We start from the raw sequence: 17,265 nt of genomic DNA on the forward strand, positions 1-17,265 counted from the left end.
CAGAGGAGGGGGTACATATCTTTGCCACACATTTGCACAGACCTCTCTAACCCCCACCAACTGTGACATTCAGCAACATAAACAACTCATATAGCCTGGTTTTAAAAACAGATATGCGCTGGTCTTTTTAGACTGAAGAAAATCTTTTCTTTTTAGGCCAGCCAAGTGGAGCTGATGACTTTGGTAAGTCTGATAAGACTTTTTTTTTTTACAAAATAAATGCTGCACTGCGTAGTCTGCTGTAATACTTATTTGTTACATTGTACATGTTATTTTGCTGCATACACATCTATCCACCGATCTATAAGGGCAAATCAGAAAATGTAATTCATTAAAATGATGGAGGTTGAAATATAAAGCACTTTCGATAGTCTCTTTTAACTGGTACTGCTCTTAACAGAAACATTCCTTCTTTTTTATCTGCATAAGATGGTGCGCACAAGCTGAAGAAGTTGATTTGCTCAAACTTCTTTAACCCAGTTTCTACCTGTGAAATTTCAGGAATGACAGCCTTTCATTTTCCATGTATTTTGTTCTGTTTTTCAGAGAGAACCTTAATAGCTGTTCAGGGTGTATAAAACCTGTGTAGCTTTGTAAATAAGATTTTTACAACCATTTTGAAGCACAATGGATCTTACTGCCAAACATGGGCTGCTGCTGCTCGAGCAGCTGAAGAAGATGAGGGAGGTTGAGCATCTGACAGATGTGGTGCTGGTTGCTGAGGGCATCAGCTTTCCCTGTCACAGAGTTGTTCTATCCGCCTTCAGCCCATACTTCCGTGTTATGTTCACCTGTGGTCTGCGTGAGTGCAACAACAGAGAGATATTCCTGCGTGACACCCCTGCAGACAGCCTGGCACTCCTCTTGAACTACATGTACTGCTCAGATCTTCCTCTCACTAATGCCAATGTACAGGGCATCTCTATTGCAGCTTTTCTTCTGCAAATGGATGATGTCTTCACTCGCTGTCAGCTGCACATGATGGAGAACATGGATGCTTCCAATTGCCTCGGTGTGTATTACTTTGCCCGTGACCTTGGTGCAGAGGAACTGGCTGACCAAGCTCAGCGTTTCCTGAGGCAGCACTTTGTTCAAGTTTGCCAGAATGAGGAAGTCGTGGAGTTGGAGGCCCATCAGCTCGTAAAGCTTCTGTCATCTGACGATCTGAATGTTTCTCGTGAAGAAACCATTTTGGATGTGGTTCTTCGTTGGGTCAAACACAGCTCTCTGTTGGATGGAGAAGTACGTGTTCGACATCTCCCAGAGCTCCTGAGGAAGGTCCGTCTGCCACTGATAAACCCTGACTACTTAAGAGAAGCAATAAAGAGAAACACAGCCCTGCTGGCTGATGCTGAATGCCTGGAGATTGTGAACGAAGCACTGGAGGCCACTGCATTGCATCCTTCAGCTGCACCACGCAAACTAAAGCTGCGGTATGGCATGGAGACCACAGATCTGCTGCTCTGTATTGGCAATGACGGTAGTGGGATCAGGTCAAGGTACGGAAACTATGCCGAGCGCAGCTTTTGCTATGCCCCATCCACAGGGCGAACCTACTACATCACTTCACCTCGCTATGGAGAAGCTCTGGGGTATGTGTGTGCTGGGGTTGTGACTGAAAGAAATGACATTATTGTAGCAGGAGAGGCAAGTGCTCGCAGAATGGCCCGACAGAAAGACATTAGTGTTGAGATCTACAGGTAAGAATGATATCTAGTAACACTCGACTACTGTGCTTTCACTTATCCCCCACAGAAGATACTAAATGTTGCCAGATTGGATTTCCAGGTACAAAGTGGAGGCCCAAGGAACCTGGGAGCACCTGACATCAGCAGAGTACCGTGACTCTTATGCTCTGGGATCAGTGGGAGACACCCTATACCTACTGGGAGGGCAGATGAAGCTAAAGAACCAGTTACTCATCACAAACTGTGTGGAGCGGTGGTCTCTGCAGGGTGGACCCTGGCGGAGTGCAGCACCTCTTCCTATGCCTTTGGCCTGTCACAGTGTGGTCAGAATGAAAGATCGCCTTTATGTGATGGGTGGTCGAACCCCACAGGTGATGCAAAAAAAAAAAAAAAAAATCAAACACTATTCAAAAACTTCCATTCACCTTAGATCTTGTAAACTAAAGGGACTCAGACTTCATTTACACATTTAACAAGAGCTCTTACTGTGTCTTGATGTGACCTTTCTCTGACTGCACCTGCTCTCCTTTGTCATATCATTTCTCCCCTTCAACCTTCCAGTCATACCGGATGGATGAGGAGCCCGACTGTCTTAGTAACCGCCTCTTGGAGTATGATCCAAACACAAATAAATGGACAGAGCTCAGTCCCATGAAGTACTCAAAGTACCGGTGCAGTGCTGTGGTACTTAATGGGGAAATTTATGTCATGGGTAAGATGAATTATTCAGTTAAGTTGACAATAAATTTGAAGGAATTTTTAACAATATGCATATTATGGCTGTCCTAAATGAATTGAATAGCCTATGGGAATGTTGCCGACCTGTTTTGCAGGAGGTATTGGGTGTGAGGGTGTGGATCGTGGACAATCACGTCACTGTCTCAATGTGGTGGAGATTTACAACCCAGATGGAGATTATTGGAGGGATGGACTTCCTCTGCCATGTTCCCAGCTTTCACTACGTACCAATGCCTCCAATGCTGGAGTTGTGGGAGGAAAGATTTATATTTGTGGCTATTACAGAGGAGCAGGTAATGAAAGAGTATCCATATCTGATATGAGAAATGTGATATTTGACATTTATTTCCATGTGACTGTATTGTTTATTAACTATCCTTAGATCGCCATGATAACATAACAAAGGACATTTTGGAGCTGGATCCATGGGAAAACCGGTGGATTGCGGTGGCTCAGCGTGCTTTAATGCATGACAACTATGACGTCTGCTTAGTGGCAAATCTCAACCCAAGGGGACTCCTATCCCCACCTGCAGAGTTAGTAAAACTGTAACAGTGCTGTCAGTCAGATCAAAGTCTGTGAGGGAGAATTAGTGAAGGAAATTAATTATTAATGCACTTATTGCACAGCTTATGGCATTCATTTTTTTTCAAGTAGAAAAGATCTTAGCACTCTGCACGAAAGAGGTGTCTGTGGTTAAATGCTTGGTTGCACATTGGGAAGAAGGAAAGTAATTTGTAAATACAATATTTTTATTGCTTCTTATTTTGTTGTGTAACAGCTGCAAAGTGGATTATCCCAAACCTGCAGCTGTGTGGTATATCTGGAGCATTATTAGTAGCTCCAGGAAAGGATTTTCTTTGAGGGGTATGAATGATTATAGTAGTGGACATAATGCTTTGATAGATATTGTAGCCAAATTCTGGTACTCGGCCTGTTTTTTTTTTTACAGGAAAATAATAAAGTTTTTTTTATGACTGACACTGACACATAGTTCATACACAACCACACAAAAGTTTGAAGCCACTTAGAAGTTGTTGCTTTTGAAAGAAAATCACTTGTTTTTATTGGACATGTTTATTGTTGGAACAATGAAAACCTGAATCATTTATCATAAACTGCTAATAGATAAAATCTATGTAGGTGTATGCTTTTTAGCAACCATCACTCCTGTATTCTAACAGCACAGTTGTTACCTAGTGCAAGTTAATCATGTTTAAAGATGCACTGATTAATGATGCAATAAACTTGGCCATTTGTGTCAGACAGTGGCAAAAATGTGTTTCTTTCCTCAAAAACTCAGAGTATTCTTATTCTAAAAAAAATAATTATTAAATGCGTAAAATAAAATAAATGATACTGCAAAACAATCTGAGTCTTACAAATGTTTGTTCAAGTTTAAGACCTGTCACGCATCTCTTTCTCATACTGGGAACTCTGAAGTACCCCCACCCCCCGAATGGGAAATTGGGTCTCCCTTTCTGTTCTGGTCAGAGCCAGGTTGTGCTTTTTTTCATGTAACCTGAAAAAAAATAACATGATCAGAAATTTCAAATATTTTTAATGCTTTTTTGTACAACACAGTGCTTAATTTGTCTTTACAGCTCTTTCACAAAGACAGAAAGGAACACATTTCCAGTAGAACACAGGTCAGAACTAATAAATACAAGTAATAAATACAGATGCACACTTTTGTCTTTTATCCTCTATGCTCTGACAGTAATTAAAGGAAATTATTCTGGCACCTTCTTTAAAGGTCTGATTCAGAATCAAACAGCTGCCAGAAGCCTCCTGGGTTTATTGGAGACCCCTGCTCAGCTGACAGCTTCTCTAAGATGGGTTCTATTTCTGCGAGGCACACAGAGCTGCCGCTGTCCTGAGACCAGCAGCTCAGAGGGGTGATGAAACAACCTGCAGCTTCACAGGATCTGGTCTCCTTGTCAAGTGGCATCAGACTGCCTGGATTGACACTGCCCTTACTGCTCATCATGCTCACATCACAGCTCTTAGATTTCTGCTGTTTGTTATAGTTCATGGGAGGTCGACGGTTTTCATCTGAGGCAGCATGCATACTCCTCTGTGAGAGAACCAGCGGTCTCTTTTTGAGCCTGTTTTGTGGTCTTGGAGTGAATTTCCGGTTTCCAGCAAGGTGGCTGCGATCCTGACGGGGAACTTCACCCTGATTTTCTTCAAGGTTGTATGATGCACTAGTGAGCTGCGTGCCTTCAAGCTTGTTGTCGTGCAGGATGCTGGACACTGATGCCTCCGGTGCTGGTGATGTCTGGATGGCGCTGTCCATCACTCCCTCAGTGTGGGGTTTGGCTGAATGCTCTGAGACTAAAGTGCTGAGCAGCTTCAGGACCTCTTCGAGCATGTGCCCTTGTCTTCCCTGCTCCTCCCTCAGTCCCTCCAGGCTACTTTTTATGCTTTGCAGATGTGAGTCAAGCTCTGCTAGAATGTCTCCATTCTGCAGGATATTAATAAACAGTTTTACTCCTCACTAATCATAAACATTAGCCACTTAAATCTCACCTCAAAATACAGAACACAATAAGCAACGTGTTTTGGATTCTTTTCTTAAGTTTTGTCATCACATCGTTTTGGGAGTTCATATTATTTACCAAAGACTTAAACTGCTGGGAGATGTGGCCCTGAAGATGGTCCAAATGATTTTGTACTGGGATGAATAGATAAAAAGATTAAACATATACAAAGCACAGTTGTAAGTCTACATAATGAAAATATAAACAAGTTAGAAATGATTAGGAGAGACTGCTTGGAACACAGCACCATCTGCTGGTGTTATTTCTTTTTCAATACATCAACATTAACCATGTTTTACAAAAACACAATTCAATTAGGGAACTTACTTGTTGATGTGAAATTGTCAATTTTTTCAGAGACTATTTGGCTCACAGCTGCATTTCTCTCAGTGCCGGCAACAAACTGTTGAATCTGAAAAGAAAATGTTTCTGCTTTAAAAAATATTTTTAATTAGAGAGGAGGTAAGCGGAATTTCAATGAACGTAATAGGTTCCCATCACCACTTACATTTCTAAGTGTTTCTCTGATATGCTGGCATTCTTTGGCAAAGTGATCACTGTTAAAGTAAAGAAGCGGTTAAAAAAAAAAAGATTAATTGGGGATCCAGAGTTGTATGTCTGAAATGACAAAAAGACCCACCTGTCATTTTTTTCTTTTGCCTTTTTCTTGTCCTCTTCAAATTTATCCAGTATACCTGAAGTACTGGTTTTGTCCTTGAAGTCTCCAAAGAGAAGAGGTTTAGTTTGATAACTACTTGAAAACTTTGGGCCACTCCCCTAAACAGAGACAAAATACACACATGAGGAAAGAGAATGTTTTGCAAAAAAAAATAAAAAAATTTCAGTATATTTGTATGCAATTTAGACCCCAGTTTGTTTTGTTTTATGTACATAAACAGATTAGTGGTATTGGGAATTCAGAAATGCCTATATAAACCTACTCATTTCATTTGGACAAGGGTTCAGCCTCAACAAATTTTTGAGTCTAAATAAATGCAATGAAATTACTATCAGTGTTACAAATGATCCAAAAGCATAGGGCACAGGTAGAAGACAAAAAAAAGCAAAAGAAAAAAACAGACTTACAGGTAGACAAACAAACACTGAGAGCTGAAGGCATATAGAAAGGGGACTAATTAGCAGAGTGGAAAAAGGTGATCTGACTGGGGAACTGGGTGCCCTGTAATAAGTGTTAATAAACAAAGACAGCAGAGCACATGATAGTTTCATGGAGGAAATGTCAGTAGTAAATAAAGGCTAGAGTTAAAGGTCTGCAAAGGTTAGCACCAGTGGAAGGTAAGGTTAATGATTTGACTGTATAATATAGACAACTAAAACCAGAAGGAAGGAGAAATACAACTTAAAAGTAAACCATTTCTATAAAATTAGCCTTGTCATTAGTCCTGTTACAAAGGTCATACCTTGAATGTAACTTATATGTAAATTACCAAGGCCACCGAACTAGTTTAATGCTGTTAAGCCACATAAGTGGCTTAGGCTATTCAGTTGGTAACCAGAAGGCATTACTACCTTACCAAGAACTACCTGCAAGGTGAAAATGGAAAATCTTACCTCTTGTGAACTTTGCTGGGAATTCCTGGATGACACACTCATATCCTGAGACAGGCCCTGAGAATTTTCCAGCCAAAACTGAGACCCAAAGAAGAGCTGAGAGTCTATTAAACTGGAGTAGCCGCTAGTAGCCGCATTTCTGTTCATAATTGCATCCCCATGAGATTTGATGAGTGAGAAGAAACCAAGCACAGTTAAATTGTGTAGCAAAATCACAAATAAATAACCAAAATGTTGTTCCATGTGTTTATGTGAAAAACTTATAGCTTTAAAGCTAAAAATAGGAATGTTATATATCAATAACAACAAGGAAAACAATTATTTGTGAAGTAGTACCTGCTTCCAGTTGGGATGTTCAGCCTTTCCTTTATATTCCTTATATGATTCATTGTTCTTCGGTTATCTGTTTGTAAAGATAAGTTAGCTACAGACTTATGTAATTCTGTCATATTAGCAGTACATTAGCTGACAAGTAGATGTTAGCTAATTGTTTACAGCTGGAAAATCATTCTAAACCTTCAGAAAAGCCTACTCTTTTTAACTTTGTGTCCAGATGCGATATCAGTAATAATCAGCACTATTATATATTTTTAAATTAACGCATTTCTTACAGATGTGATTATTAATAGTTATAGCTATCGAAAATTGACTGGACAGTATTTATATCTCCCGCCATCAGGACGACGCTGCGCTGCATTCAGAGGTCGTCGAAAATGTCCCCACCACAGGCACCACATTGAAAGGCCACAGAACACAAAGGACGCTGGACACTGTAAGGCTTTTCTGTCGTGGACGAATATATTTTTAATCTTTATTAAAATTATTTATTAACAGGCCGCCAATGAGGGGGGGGGGGGGGGGGGGGGTCTAAGATGTGCAGAAGTTAGTTTAAAGTTAAAAGCAATGCAACTAACAAACCAGGACTGTGAAGTGGTCTGTTGTCATGATATTAACTGTTGGCACCATAATATTTTTTTTTGTACTTTGCTTAACCACTTTCAGCTATGCTGCAAATCCTTTACTGCAAGTTATAATTTCCAATACTTCAGGAAAAAAAAATCCTGGATCTTGGGTGTACTGACCCCTTAATATAAATTAAAGACTTTATAAAATTTCATTATTACTGTTACTAGGAGGAGAAAGTGATGAAGAAGAGGAGAAGGAGAAGGGAATATAATTTTTATATATTTGTCCTCTATTCTTCGTCACAAGCGCATCGCCGTTCTCTTGATTCTTATTTTGAAAAATTGTCCCGGAAGTTTACAATCCAAACGTTAGTCGCTATGAGCCACCCGCTGTAGGGTTATCTGTTTGTGGCTCAAGACCAGAGGTGTGTGGATGAGTAATCTGGAAGAAGCTACAACTAGCTGTGTGGTAATACCGCGGCGGCGGACGAGACCAGCCGGTTACTAAACCGCACCTAAGAGTTTGGTCAGGCCAAAGCCTGGTGTTTGGCTGGTAAGTTAACTTTTTGTGTGTTCACATTCAGCCATTATACAGCTACTGATGTGCGATTGTAAACATATCCGATCATGTGAGAAGGGTTTAGTTCTTAAACGCTGGCATCGATCTTATAGCTCTAACTGCTAGAACAATCAAGTTATACCTTCATCTCAGTGGCAGGTGCTAGCTAGCTGAACAGTACTCCTGTATAGCACCACAGACGTTAGCCCGTTGCCCGTAATTTTCTGATAAGTTAGCGTTGTTGCTTACTCCTGAATTCATTGTATTGCATTTGAAATTTTGCGTTAGGTGTAAAAGTTTCCTTGCTAAAAAAAACAGTTGTGGAAAAACCTGTGAAAATCACTTTATTAATAAGAAAAAGATAGCTCTAGTTATTTTTGTATACGTTCAGGAATGCTCAAACTATTTGTGGGTAACTTGTGTAGTTTAATATCAAGCATACACTGCATCTTCCAGTGTTGTGATCAGACAAATGTAGTGTTCTATTAGCTGGGTTAATGTAGTTAAAGATAACTGACCTACGGTACTGTGCCTTGACCCACCCCTCCTTTCTTTATATTTTGCTTTCTGAAGGTCTTTCAATGTTTTTCTTTGGACATTGGCTGCTTTTTCATTCATTTTCAGTGCACTCCTTATCAGACCATTATCAGAAGAATGTTTGTTTCAGTGTTCAGCCTCTTAACACTGATCTGTGACTCATTCAAACATTCAACCTAACTCAAGGGATGAACCAGTGTTGTCTACACATAAGAGACAACTTAGCAACGAGCTAAGTTTTAAATTGTATCTTTAGGTACTTTATTACCAGCCTGACATCTATTATGATCCATAATAGATGGTAAGGATAACATAGTTTGACAGACATAAAATAGTATTTTGTACCAACAAGGTGATTCCCAAAGGGCTATTAGCCAAAAACTTGGTATGTCTCCACAGGGTGTGTGGTGTGTCCTTAAACAAAATTGAGGAAACTGGAAAAGTGGAGGACAAAAGTTTGTGACAAGTGTCAGACCTAAAAAAAAAATAAAAAACTATCTACAGCAGATGTACAGTTTTTGAAAATCATATCTCTAAGAAATGGGGAGAAGATCCAGCAAAGACATGACAGGATTTGAGAAATGCATCTGGCCCTTCAGTTGAAGGACTGTTCACCAAAGCATGATCAGAAATGGTCTCAGTGGAAGGATGGCCATCAAAAACAAAAACACTCTTAAGATTAGGAAACAGGGAGAAAATACTGATGTATACCAGTTTCACAAGAACTGGACTGGAAATCAGTGGCATCGGGTCTGATGGACCTTTTTCTTTTTCGGTTTAATCAGTATGTACAAAGTACACACTAAAAGCATACCTGAATAGAAAAGCACACAGTGGAAAACTATCAGTCATGGATTGGCCTCCCTAGAGCCCGGACCTCAATATTATTGAAGCAGTGTGGGATCATCTTGACAGAGACCAGAACAAAAGGCAGCCAACATCTAAAGAAGAGCTTTGAATGTCCTTGAAGAAGCTGTGTTGAAGGTGGTCATACCAAATATTGACTTTCAAACTTATAATTCTACAGACTCCTTTTGTCTTATATTTTGTGTTTCCATGTAGGTCTGTACATATTTCAATAAATCTCTGCACCTATATACCATTTTCTAAGCAAAACGTAAAGAAATGAGGGGTGGCCCAAGACTTGTGCACAGTATTGTATGTTGATGCCAGTTTATATGTAATAGGAAAGCCGTGCTTTAAACATCACAATTTTTTTTTCCAGCACATCGAAGAATAAAACATTTTTTTCAAATTTTTATTTTACATTACATAGACAATTCAGGTGACAGTTGTTCTCTTAATAGACAGACCAAATCATTTAATTCATTAATTAATTTATTTATGTAATTTGCATTAAGATAGAAGAAATATACAGTACTATTGAGGGGAAAAAAATAACGAGCCATTCTTTAAACCTTTAGTGACAACAGGGAGGAAAAATTTAACAGAAACATCTGCAGAACCTAACTGTGTGAGGGCAGCCATCTGCCTCAACCGGTTGGGGAAGAGGGGAAGGTTGAAACAGTAAACAGCATAACAACAAACACCTGGCAGGTCAGACAGGCCCGATAACCGCAGATAAGGAACATGCCCCTCCCAAGCCAGGCACCTGCAGAAAGGTACAGAGAGAAGGCACAAACTTAAAATGAAATGCAATAGTGGCACACTGTAGGTTAGTCTAAAATTAGTATTAGGGGTTGAATCAATGAATAATTAAGAATATATACAATTTAAGCTGATAAAATCTGATTCCAGCTCTCATTTCTTCATGGTTTTCTAAGAGGAAATTTCAGGCAGTACAACAAAAGTATCTAGGTTTTATAGACACCCAATTTATGAAATGCATTTAAAAAGTAAACACCAGGCAAACAAGAAAAATAATTTTTTTTTTTTTTATCAAAATATTTTAGTTATTCAGATTTCAAAGTATGAAAATGTCTGTCCTGACTGGTTAGATTGTGATTGATGCGTTACTAATTTTAACTTTGTTTCATCTCCAAGGATTCAAATATGGCTCTATCATTCCTTCTGGTCTTGGCTGCTACTGTGATTCTTATCAGACCCGAGACGCCTGTAACTAAGGTAGGCAGTAGGGTTTAATCCCGGGATCCGGGATTCCCGGGAAATGCGATCAGAACCATTTCCCGTTTCCCGGGAAACGTTAGACGGGAAACCGGGAAAAAAGTCGCGCGCATCAATTTGACTTTCAGAAAGAAAAGAAAGCTTCAGAATGTTAAATTTAAGGAAATATTGAGAGAAGGGTTCGTTTAATGCGAAAAGCATTACTCTTCATTTCAGGCACGTTCAGCCTCCGTTTAAGGCTTCAGCCTTCATCTCAAGCGTTTTAATAGAGGTATTACACAGTTGTGCTTTTTTCCTCTTTAATTTGTTGAAATCGTAGGCAATGTGTTTACCCTAAGGTATTTTGTATTATATAATTTCATATTATTATATATTGTTATATTGCATTATATAGCCTATAAAATATGCCTGCCCTGAACAATAAAGAAATATCTGTTTAACTTCGAGTGTTTCTTTTCCTCGTTTGCAGCCGCTTACTAACAATCATGAATTAGGATACGGGCCTAATGGGTGAAGAAATTATCATGAAATAGATTGCTTTAACATATTTCGCTTTTAAAATGGAGTTGAGTAAAATGTATATTTTTTAGGCTATAAGGATTGGCCAGTTTTTCAAAAGACGATTCACAGCGAACCTACTTTAACCCTCAGACACGGTGTTATAAATTTGCTGTTGCCAGAATGGCAATGACCAAGTCGTAGTGCATTACTCAAGGCCCTGTGTTATGTCATATTATAGTGTAGTACGGTAGTTAACTTTTCAATGACTATTACAGCGTTCCACTGGTGGAGATATAGCGCAACAGATGTCGCCACGACAGCGTGGCTGAGCCTTTATCAATGCTGTGGAGATGAACCGTATTGTTTTGCACCAGCAGTTGTAAAATCGCTTGGTATAATTCCATGTACAATGGAGGAATATTCTAATTATATTTGTTAAGGGAGTGTTGAGGAACGATACAACACCGCATAGCTCGAGCACTCCAATGCCGAGATGTAGGTTTTATTGCATTAATCAAGCCGACGTTGCCCCCTACTGGGCATAACAGGACATAGCTGGAAAGCTACCTCTACAATATCACAATAGGTTAAGGCCGACACAGGCTACAGAAGGCCTAATTAAAATAAAAAAATAAATAAACTTTTTCCCGGGATTCCCGGGAAATGACGAGCCATTTCCCGGGATTTGATTCATGTCATTTTCGGGAAAAATATTAAACCCTAGTAGGCAGTAGATGTTACCTAGCCAAAAGAGCCACACGTGGTTTGTTCAGGTGATACTGATCTCTTAATCTATGCATTCTTCTCTGCTTACAGGCCCTACATCAGAACTCACTTGAATGTTGTGGTGATAAGCAAAGAGCCAACAATTCCTGCTCAAATGACACCCACTGTGAACCAGGTAATATGGATGTCTTTAATGTCTTATCACTGACAAACAGCTGTGAAGGAGCATATCAGCAGTATGTAGGTTATCACTGAGAGTTTTTACCTGTTAAACATCATTATTATTATTATTAGCATCAATATAAGATTAGTCAGAGTGAAAGACTGATGATGGAGCAGAACGTCTGATTATTAAGTATTTAAGAAATTGGACTAAATTAAAGAGGGGGGGATATGATTTGATTTGTTAGGTTCACTTTTAAACTGGTTTTCATATTGTAGTAATACATAAAGGTGGTAGTTATTAGAATTTTTTTTCAAATTTTTTTTAAGCCGTGTGTCTGTTAACTATGATTGATATCAAAGTTAGTGATGAAACAGGTGAATGGAGAAGAATAGGGAATAGTTTATTGAAACTCTGAGACCCGATCATAGACTGATTATATAATTTATAAATAAATTATTCTGTACAGTTAGATTTTCAAAAATAATCTGCCTTTGTGATATGTGAGTGGAAATACAGAAAGGGCTGGCATTCATCAGCCACTTGAAGATATTTGCATAGTGCCAATGAATCAAAGACGTCTGTTCAGAAGTAGAACAGAATATGAGTGACACATTATGTTGGCGGCTGTTTTTAATCTCTCTTTTTTTAACCCTCTGGGGTCCGGGGTATATTTGGCCGTTTTTGACTAATTTTGTTTTTACCTTTATAGTTGACCTTAGAAACTGTTTACCTTGGTATCATTCTTTTCAGCACCACCTCATGTGTGACTGTATAGTTATTCTTTCATTTTGGCATACTGTATTAACACACTGGACTTAAAATCACATAAAAACATAAAATCCGAGTAGAAAAAAAATTGATTTTTTTACTGTAAAAATCACAAACATGCTTAACGAATTATTTTTATAACTTAAAATGCAAATATAAGTTGTAAATTTTCAAAACTTGTGTAAAAATATAGTAAACAATAAAGTTATATGCAGGTATTCACATTAAAATGCAGGAAAGGCCTCAGGCGTTTTTCTGTACAACTATTTGCAGAGCAATCAGGACTCACATTAAGATGCTACACAAATTATTTATGCCACCTCAAAAAACAGTTTCTGTCCTCCACAAGACTGAGGGGCCCATCACAGGCAGAACTTGCCATCAATATTGTCTCTTTTACCACTTTTTCACTTGTTCCTCAGGAGCCAAATGCACCCAAATGCACCATGGTACCGCATAATTTTCTGATTGGTTGAAATGGTGCATTTTTCCACCAATAGGAAAGGTGTTGTTGGGAGTTATTTTGTTTTGTTTTGTTTTTATTAGCAGGCACTTCCTGTTAGCGAAACTCCAGTTTTCGCAGTTTATTTCTGCACAAAACGAAGGTGAGGAAACTATAAAGGAAAAAGCATGGCGTAATTCATTGGGCATAACTCTGGTTTTACTTGGCCTATCAACGAAATTTAAAAACTGGTACGTAGTTTGAAGTTTGCTCTTTCGATTCATGTTGAAATGGAGACTCAGCGCAGCAGCGTCCCGATGCTACGTCATGTCAAATTGGCGATGTCATTTTGACGCGCCGGCGAGTCCGTGGACTCCAGAGGGTTAATGAAACTAAAAGTTTCAGTTTGTGGCCATAATGAACGTGAGGCAGTTAGATTATTCATGACACAAGGAAAAAAAATTAATGATCTAACCAATGAATCGTCATTTCATTAGTTATACGAAATTGCAATTAATTTAGTGTATCAAAATGTGAAAATGCTTTTGTTTTATTACTACTTTGCTATAGATAGTCAACACATCAAAATGAAAAGGTGTCAAAAGGGCAAACTATGTAATATCATTCTCTTGAATTACACAGGATGCTTCCTGCGTGTCCTTGAGAACAGCAACACTGTCTGCATATTGTGCGACCCGGCAGCTGTCGATTTAGAAAACATAACAGTCTGCACTTACAGTAAGGACTCTCAGCCCTTCGCTGCGTGTTAAATTGTGTCTGTTTGTGTTGTTTAATTGGCATTTTTCTGTGCTTTCCAGACCACACAGTGGAGCGTAAAAATCATACAACTGTAACTACAGTTATTCCTAAAATTGGTAAGACATACAGACTCATTTTATTTGGTGTAATATTTCTTGTGTGGCTTGAAGAGACGGGATTGTTTGATGCAGTCAGTGTCTGCGGCAGTCTGTTGTCACATTCACATTCTGTTCATTTCCTGTTTTTGTGCAGGTGGCCCTGGTGTGGCAGCCTCTCTTCTTCTGGGAACGCTGTTGATCAGCCTCTTCCTGATACTCTCCGTCGCCTCCTTTTTCTACCTCAAACGCTCCAACCGACTCCCGAGTATCTTCTACCGCCGCAACAAGGGTGAGCACTGCACAGTGACTCACTTAGTGTGTGCATGAAGATGGAAAAAACTTTGCTGCTGGCTTTGATTTTGTAACTTTTTTTTTTTTGTACTTTTTCAGCCTTCATATTTCAACCAAGTGAGACAGTAAGTCGCTTTTATCATTTGGTAATAGCTCATCAAATGCTACGGCATATTTGGAGTGTAGAGACTGTAAATTCGTATGATGTCGAGTCTCCTGAAGTACAAAGGCTTTGTGTCTCAGCTCTTTAACCTTTCCTGTTTTCCCTTCTAGGCTGTCATGATCCCCTCCTCGTCAGGTGAGATGGCCACACCGTCTTTGTAAACTGCAAACTGTTTTGAAACAGGAAGTAGTATGTGAAGCTTTTGACTAATGCCGGGAGTATTTGGCATTATTTGTGAGGACTGTTGCAGTTAAAGGCCTGTCTGCATGAAAGCAAATTTTGGCATAAAAGCTGTTTGAAATTGCAGATTAATTGAGTCCAAACATGCAAAATCTGATTGAGAGTATCCTCTTGTTACTCTCACAGATGATTTTATGACTCTTCATTTGTTTTTGTTTTTTTAAGTGAGGAAGCCCAGATATGTCCGAAGAGAGCGACCCTCTGCTTCGACAAACCTGAACAGTGCAACCATAACCACAACTTCACCTACTCAAGATTTTAATGTGTAGGAGGGTGTGCGGGAGTTCTGCTGCAGGTAGGAGAGAAAGCTCAGGAACGATGTAAGATCTTCTAATGAGTGAAGGAAGGTAAGCTGACTCTAATAAAGATGGCCAAATTTAACTGTAGCTGCTTTTGCTGCATTCGTGTCATTAGGGCTGTTAATTTTTCAGTATGTAATAAGAGTATAATATATATAAAAAAAAAATAAAAAAAAATCACCAGTATCAAGTAATTAACTGGGGCTCTGAATTGTCTTGTACTCATTTGGTTATTTGTTTAAAAAGAAGCACACACACATTATAGCCGCTCCAGGAAAAATAGTTTCTGTGTTTATGTGCAAGTTTGTCTTTTCTTGTGGTGAATGAGAGTCACGCATCTCTCAGGATCACGCCTCAGATTAAGTGGAAATGCTGTCGGCAAGCAGTTTTTAATCTGCTGTGTTTGGTCACCTAATGTAAATGAAGAGCTTCTTGAATATGTGCGTAGCTGTCAAACTCGACTCTGTGAGATGGGAAACTCTTACACCACTCGTCTTGTGTTGATTTGCATCTAAGCAGCAGCCCGGTATCATGTGATGGACATTTGTTTTGATGACCAGGATGTTTGTACATGTGTGCTATTTATTTGCATTTTATAACTGTGCACTGAGTTTTACTGCTTAGAATTAGGCCAATGGGTTAAATGACATGTCTAATAGCATCATAGTTTTTTCTGGTGGACCAGGACTGTAGGCACTGTGTTGATGATCGATTGTTTGATTGTATTTTGTACTGTTATTGTTGTTGTATTTATTATTTTTGTAATCAGCCAAGGTGAATGTATTCCACGTGCATACAAAAAAACATGCATCACAGTTGCATGTCCTTTTTTTTTTTGTTTGTTTTTTGCATTCCACATTCAGAGCCACTCCTTCACTCATTTTCTTTTTTTTTTTCTTTTTTTTTTTAAAGAGCTGTGATCCTGACTTAAAATACCAGGTCTGTTTACTTTATGTTGAATTAAGTTAATTTTTCAAAATAAACAGATTTTTCTGTCAAACTGTAAAATTCCTGAATATCCCCATGCACTTTATTCATCTGAGGTTGTCACCTGATGTTGGACCTTGATTTTAAAAAAAGAAATAACTTTTTGCTATCAAGTGTGATTGATTTTTTTTTTTTTTTTTTTTTTTTTTTTTGGCATAGACGGCAGCTTTAAAGTTGCATTTTGAACATTACTTGACTACTATTACCTTTTGCCAAATGTGTGAATAAAATGGCATTTTTTTCTAAATGTCATTACTGTGATTACTGTGCCATTATGAGCTTTAAATGCAGCCAAGAAGCATTTAATCATGATGTATCTGTGATGAATAATTGGGTATTTGAATTATGACAAGTGGCCTTTTATGGTATCTCCAGTCCTAAACCCTATCCAAGTTATCTGAGGTTTATTTGATAGATTGTCCTTTTTTTCTCTTTGATGCACAAATAGTTGGAAACGTTATTTGTGTTTTCAGTATATGTGGAGCAATCCGAATTAAACCAGATACAAGGCAGCAATCATTCCATGACTATTCCCCTTTTTGCATCATGTGTTTACTGTTGTACATAAAACCATAAGCTAAAAACATGTATATATTGTTTTATACAAATGATGTATTGTTTTTGTAATGATGTACATATTCTAGTTTCAGTGCCATGAATAAAGTTCAGAAGATCTAAGTATTGTTTGCAGAAATAAAGCACCTTTCATAATCCAGTGCATAACTGCTTTTTTTTTTTTCTTGTCATTTTGTTGTTTTGTAAACCTGAGTGAATTAACTCAGTTCAAGTACTGCCACTGGTTGTTGTCCTGTGGCCATCACACAGACATACATAATTTAGAAGTAGAAAATAAGTTGATTAACAAAACAATTGTAATTACAAGATAAGATTTTTTTTTTATATCCCAGATTTGGGATATTCTTTGCAGAAGTTCAACTAGATTATTGAATGGTGTCTAGCTAAATAAAGTACAGCTGTGGTTTACATGTTCATCTCTTGGGGGTTCTGCCAGCAAAGGGGTGTAAAAAAAAATCTGCCGGCTGTGGTGACCCCTTGTATATGAGGGAGCTGCTGAAAGTAGCTTCTATGACAAAAAGTAAAAATCAGTATAAATTTAAACACAAATACTAAATAATGAAAGCAAAATATTTCAAAATCAACCAAGCCAAAATAATTTAAAATGGTTTACTAAGCGTAT

The 17,265-nt window shown here is 38.5% G+C and overlaps 3 protein-coding genes across 4 annotated transcripts; 2 read left to right on the forward strand and 1 right to left on the reverse strand.

Annotated features, from left to right (window-relative positions):
• Positions 1-121: 121 nt before the first annotated feature.
• kbtbd12 (kelch repeat and BTB (POZ) domain containing 12) lies at positions 122-3,353 on the forward strand. The gene is made up of 6 exons (XM_030729317.1): positions 122-183; positions 547-1,700; positions 1,789-2,059; positions 2,250-2,400; positions 2,522-2,719; positions 2,809-3,353. Exons 2-6 carry the CDS (start codon positions 628-630, stop codon positions 2,976-2,978), a joined length of 1,863 nt encoding a protein of 620 aa, XP_030585177.1. The 5' UTR covers positions 122-183; positions 547-627; the 3' UTR covers positions 2,979-3,353.
• A 651-nt stretch (positions 3,354-4,004) lies between these two features.
• Positions 4,005-7,259, reverse strand: ccdc36 (coiled-coil domain containing 36). 2 transcript variants are annotated; one of them, XM_030730314.1, is made up of 8 exons: positions 7,153-7,259; positions 6,878-6,944; positions 6,542-6,680; positions 5,610-5,746; positions 5,478-5,526; positions 5,297-5,381; positions 5,048-5,103; positions 4,005-4,893 (listed from the first exon to the last, which is right to left on the reverse strand). In XM_030730314.1, exons 2-8 carry the CDS (start codon positions 6,928-6,930, stop codon positions 4,177-4,179), a joined length of 1,236 nt encoding a protein of 411 aa, XP_030586174.1. In that variant the 5' UTR covers positions 6,931-6,944; positions 7,153-7,259; the 3' UTR covers positions 4,005-4,176. The 2 variants fall into 2 exon arrangements, with proteins under 2 accessions (XP_030586174.1, XP_030586173.1); XM_030730313.1 differs by having other exon boundaries at positions 7,074-7,224.
• A 537-nt stretch (positions 7,260-7,796) lies between these two features.
• Positions 7,797-16,775, forward strand: c5h1orf159 (chromosome 5 C1orf159 homolog). The gene is made up of 9 exons (XM_030729558.1): positions 7,797-7,999; positions 10,547-10,627; positions 11,945-12,029; positions 13,873-13,968; positions 14,049-14,105; positions 14,242-14,376; positions 14,478-14,503; positions 14,652-14,676; positions 14,947-16,775. Exons 2-9 carry the CDS (start codon positions 10,556-10,558, stop codon positions 15,048-15,050), a joined length of 600 nt encoding a protein of 199 aa, XP_030585418.1. The 5' UTR covers positions 7,797-7,999; positions 10,547-10,555; the 3' UTR covers positions 15,051-16,775.
• The last annotated feature ends 490 nt before the right edge of the window (positions 16,776-17,265 follow it).

This window comes from Archocentrus centrarchus, chromosome 5 (genome assembly GCF_007364275.1).
Source record: "Archocentrus centrarchus isolate MPI-CPG fArcCen1 chromosome 5, fArcCen1, whole genome shotgun sequence".
NCBI classification, from domain to species: Eukaryota; Metazoa; Chordata; class Actinopteri; order Cichliformes; family Cichlidae; genus Archocentrus; species Archocentrus centrarchus.

Excerpts from the sequence above, each read along its gene's own strand:
- c5h1orf159 (XM_030729558.1), top strand. The coding sequence starts at position 10,556 with ATGGCTCTATCATTCCTTCTGGTCTTGGCTGCTACTGTGATTCTTATC. Across the intron at positions 14,106-14,241 it reads TACAGTTATTCCTAAAATTG|GTGGCCCTGGTGTGGCAGCC; the intron begins GTAAGACATACA and ends GTTTTTGTGCAG. Across the intron at positions 14,677-14,946 it reads CATGATCCCCTCCTCGTCAG|TGAGGAAGCCCAGATATGTC; the intron begins GTGAGATGGCCA and ends TGTTTTTTTAAG.
- ccdc36 (XM_030730314.1), bottom strand. The coding sequence starts at position 6,930 with ATGAATCATATAAGGAATATAAAGGAAAGGCTGAACATCCCAACTGGA. Across the intron at positions 6,681-6,877 it reads AACATCCCAACTGGAAGCAG|AAATGCGGCTACTAGCGGCT; the intron begins GTACTACTTCAC and ends AATTATGAACAG. Across the intron at positions 5,104-5,296 it reads TGACAATTTCACATCAACAA|TACAAAATCATTTGGACCAT; the intron begins GTAAGTTCCCTA and ends TATTCATCCCAG.
- kbtbd12 (XM_030729317.1), top strand. The coding sequence starts at position 628 with ATGGATCTTACTGCCAAACATGGGCTGCTGCTGCTCGAGCAGCTGAAG. Across the intron at positions 1,701-1,788 it reads ATTAGTGTTGAGATCTACAG|GTACAAAGTGGAGGCCCAAG; the intron begins GTAAGAATGATA and ends TTGGATTTCCAG. Across the intron at positions 2,401-2,521 it reads TGGGGAAATTTATGTCATGG|GAGGTATTGGGTGTGAGGGT; the intron begins GTAAGATGAATT and ends CCTGTTTTGCAG.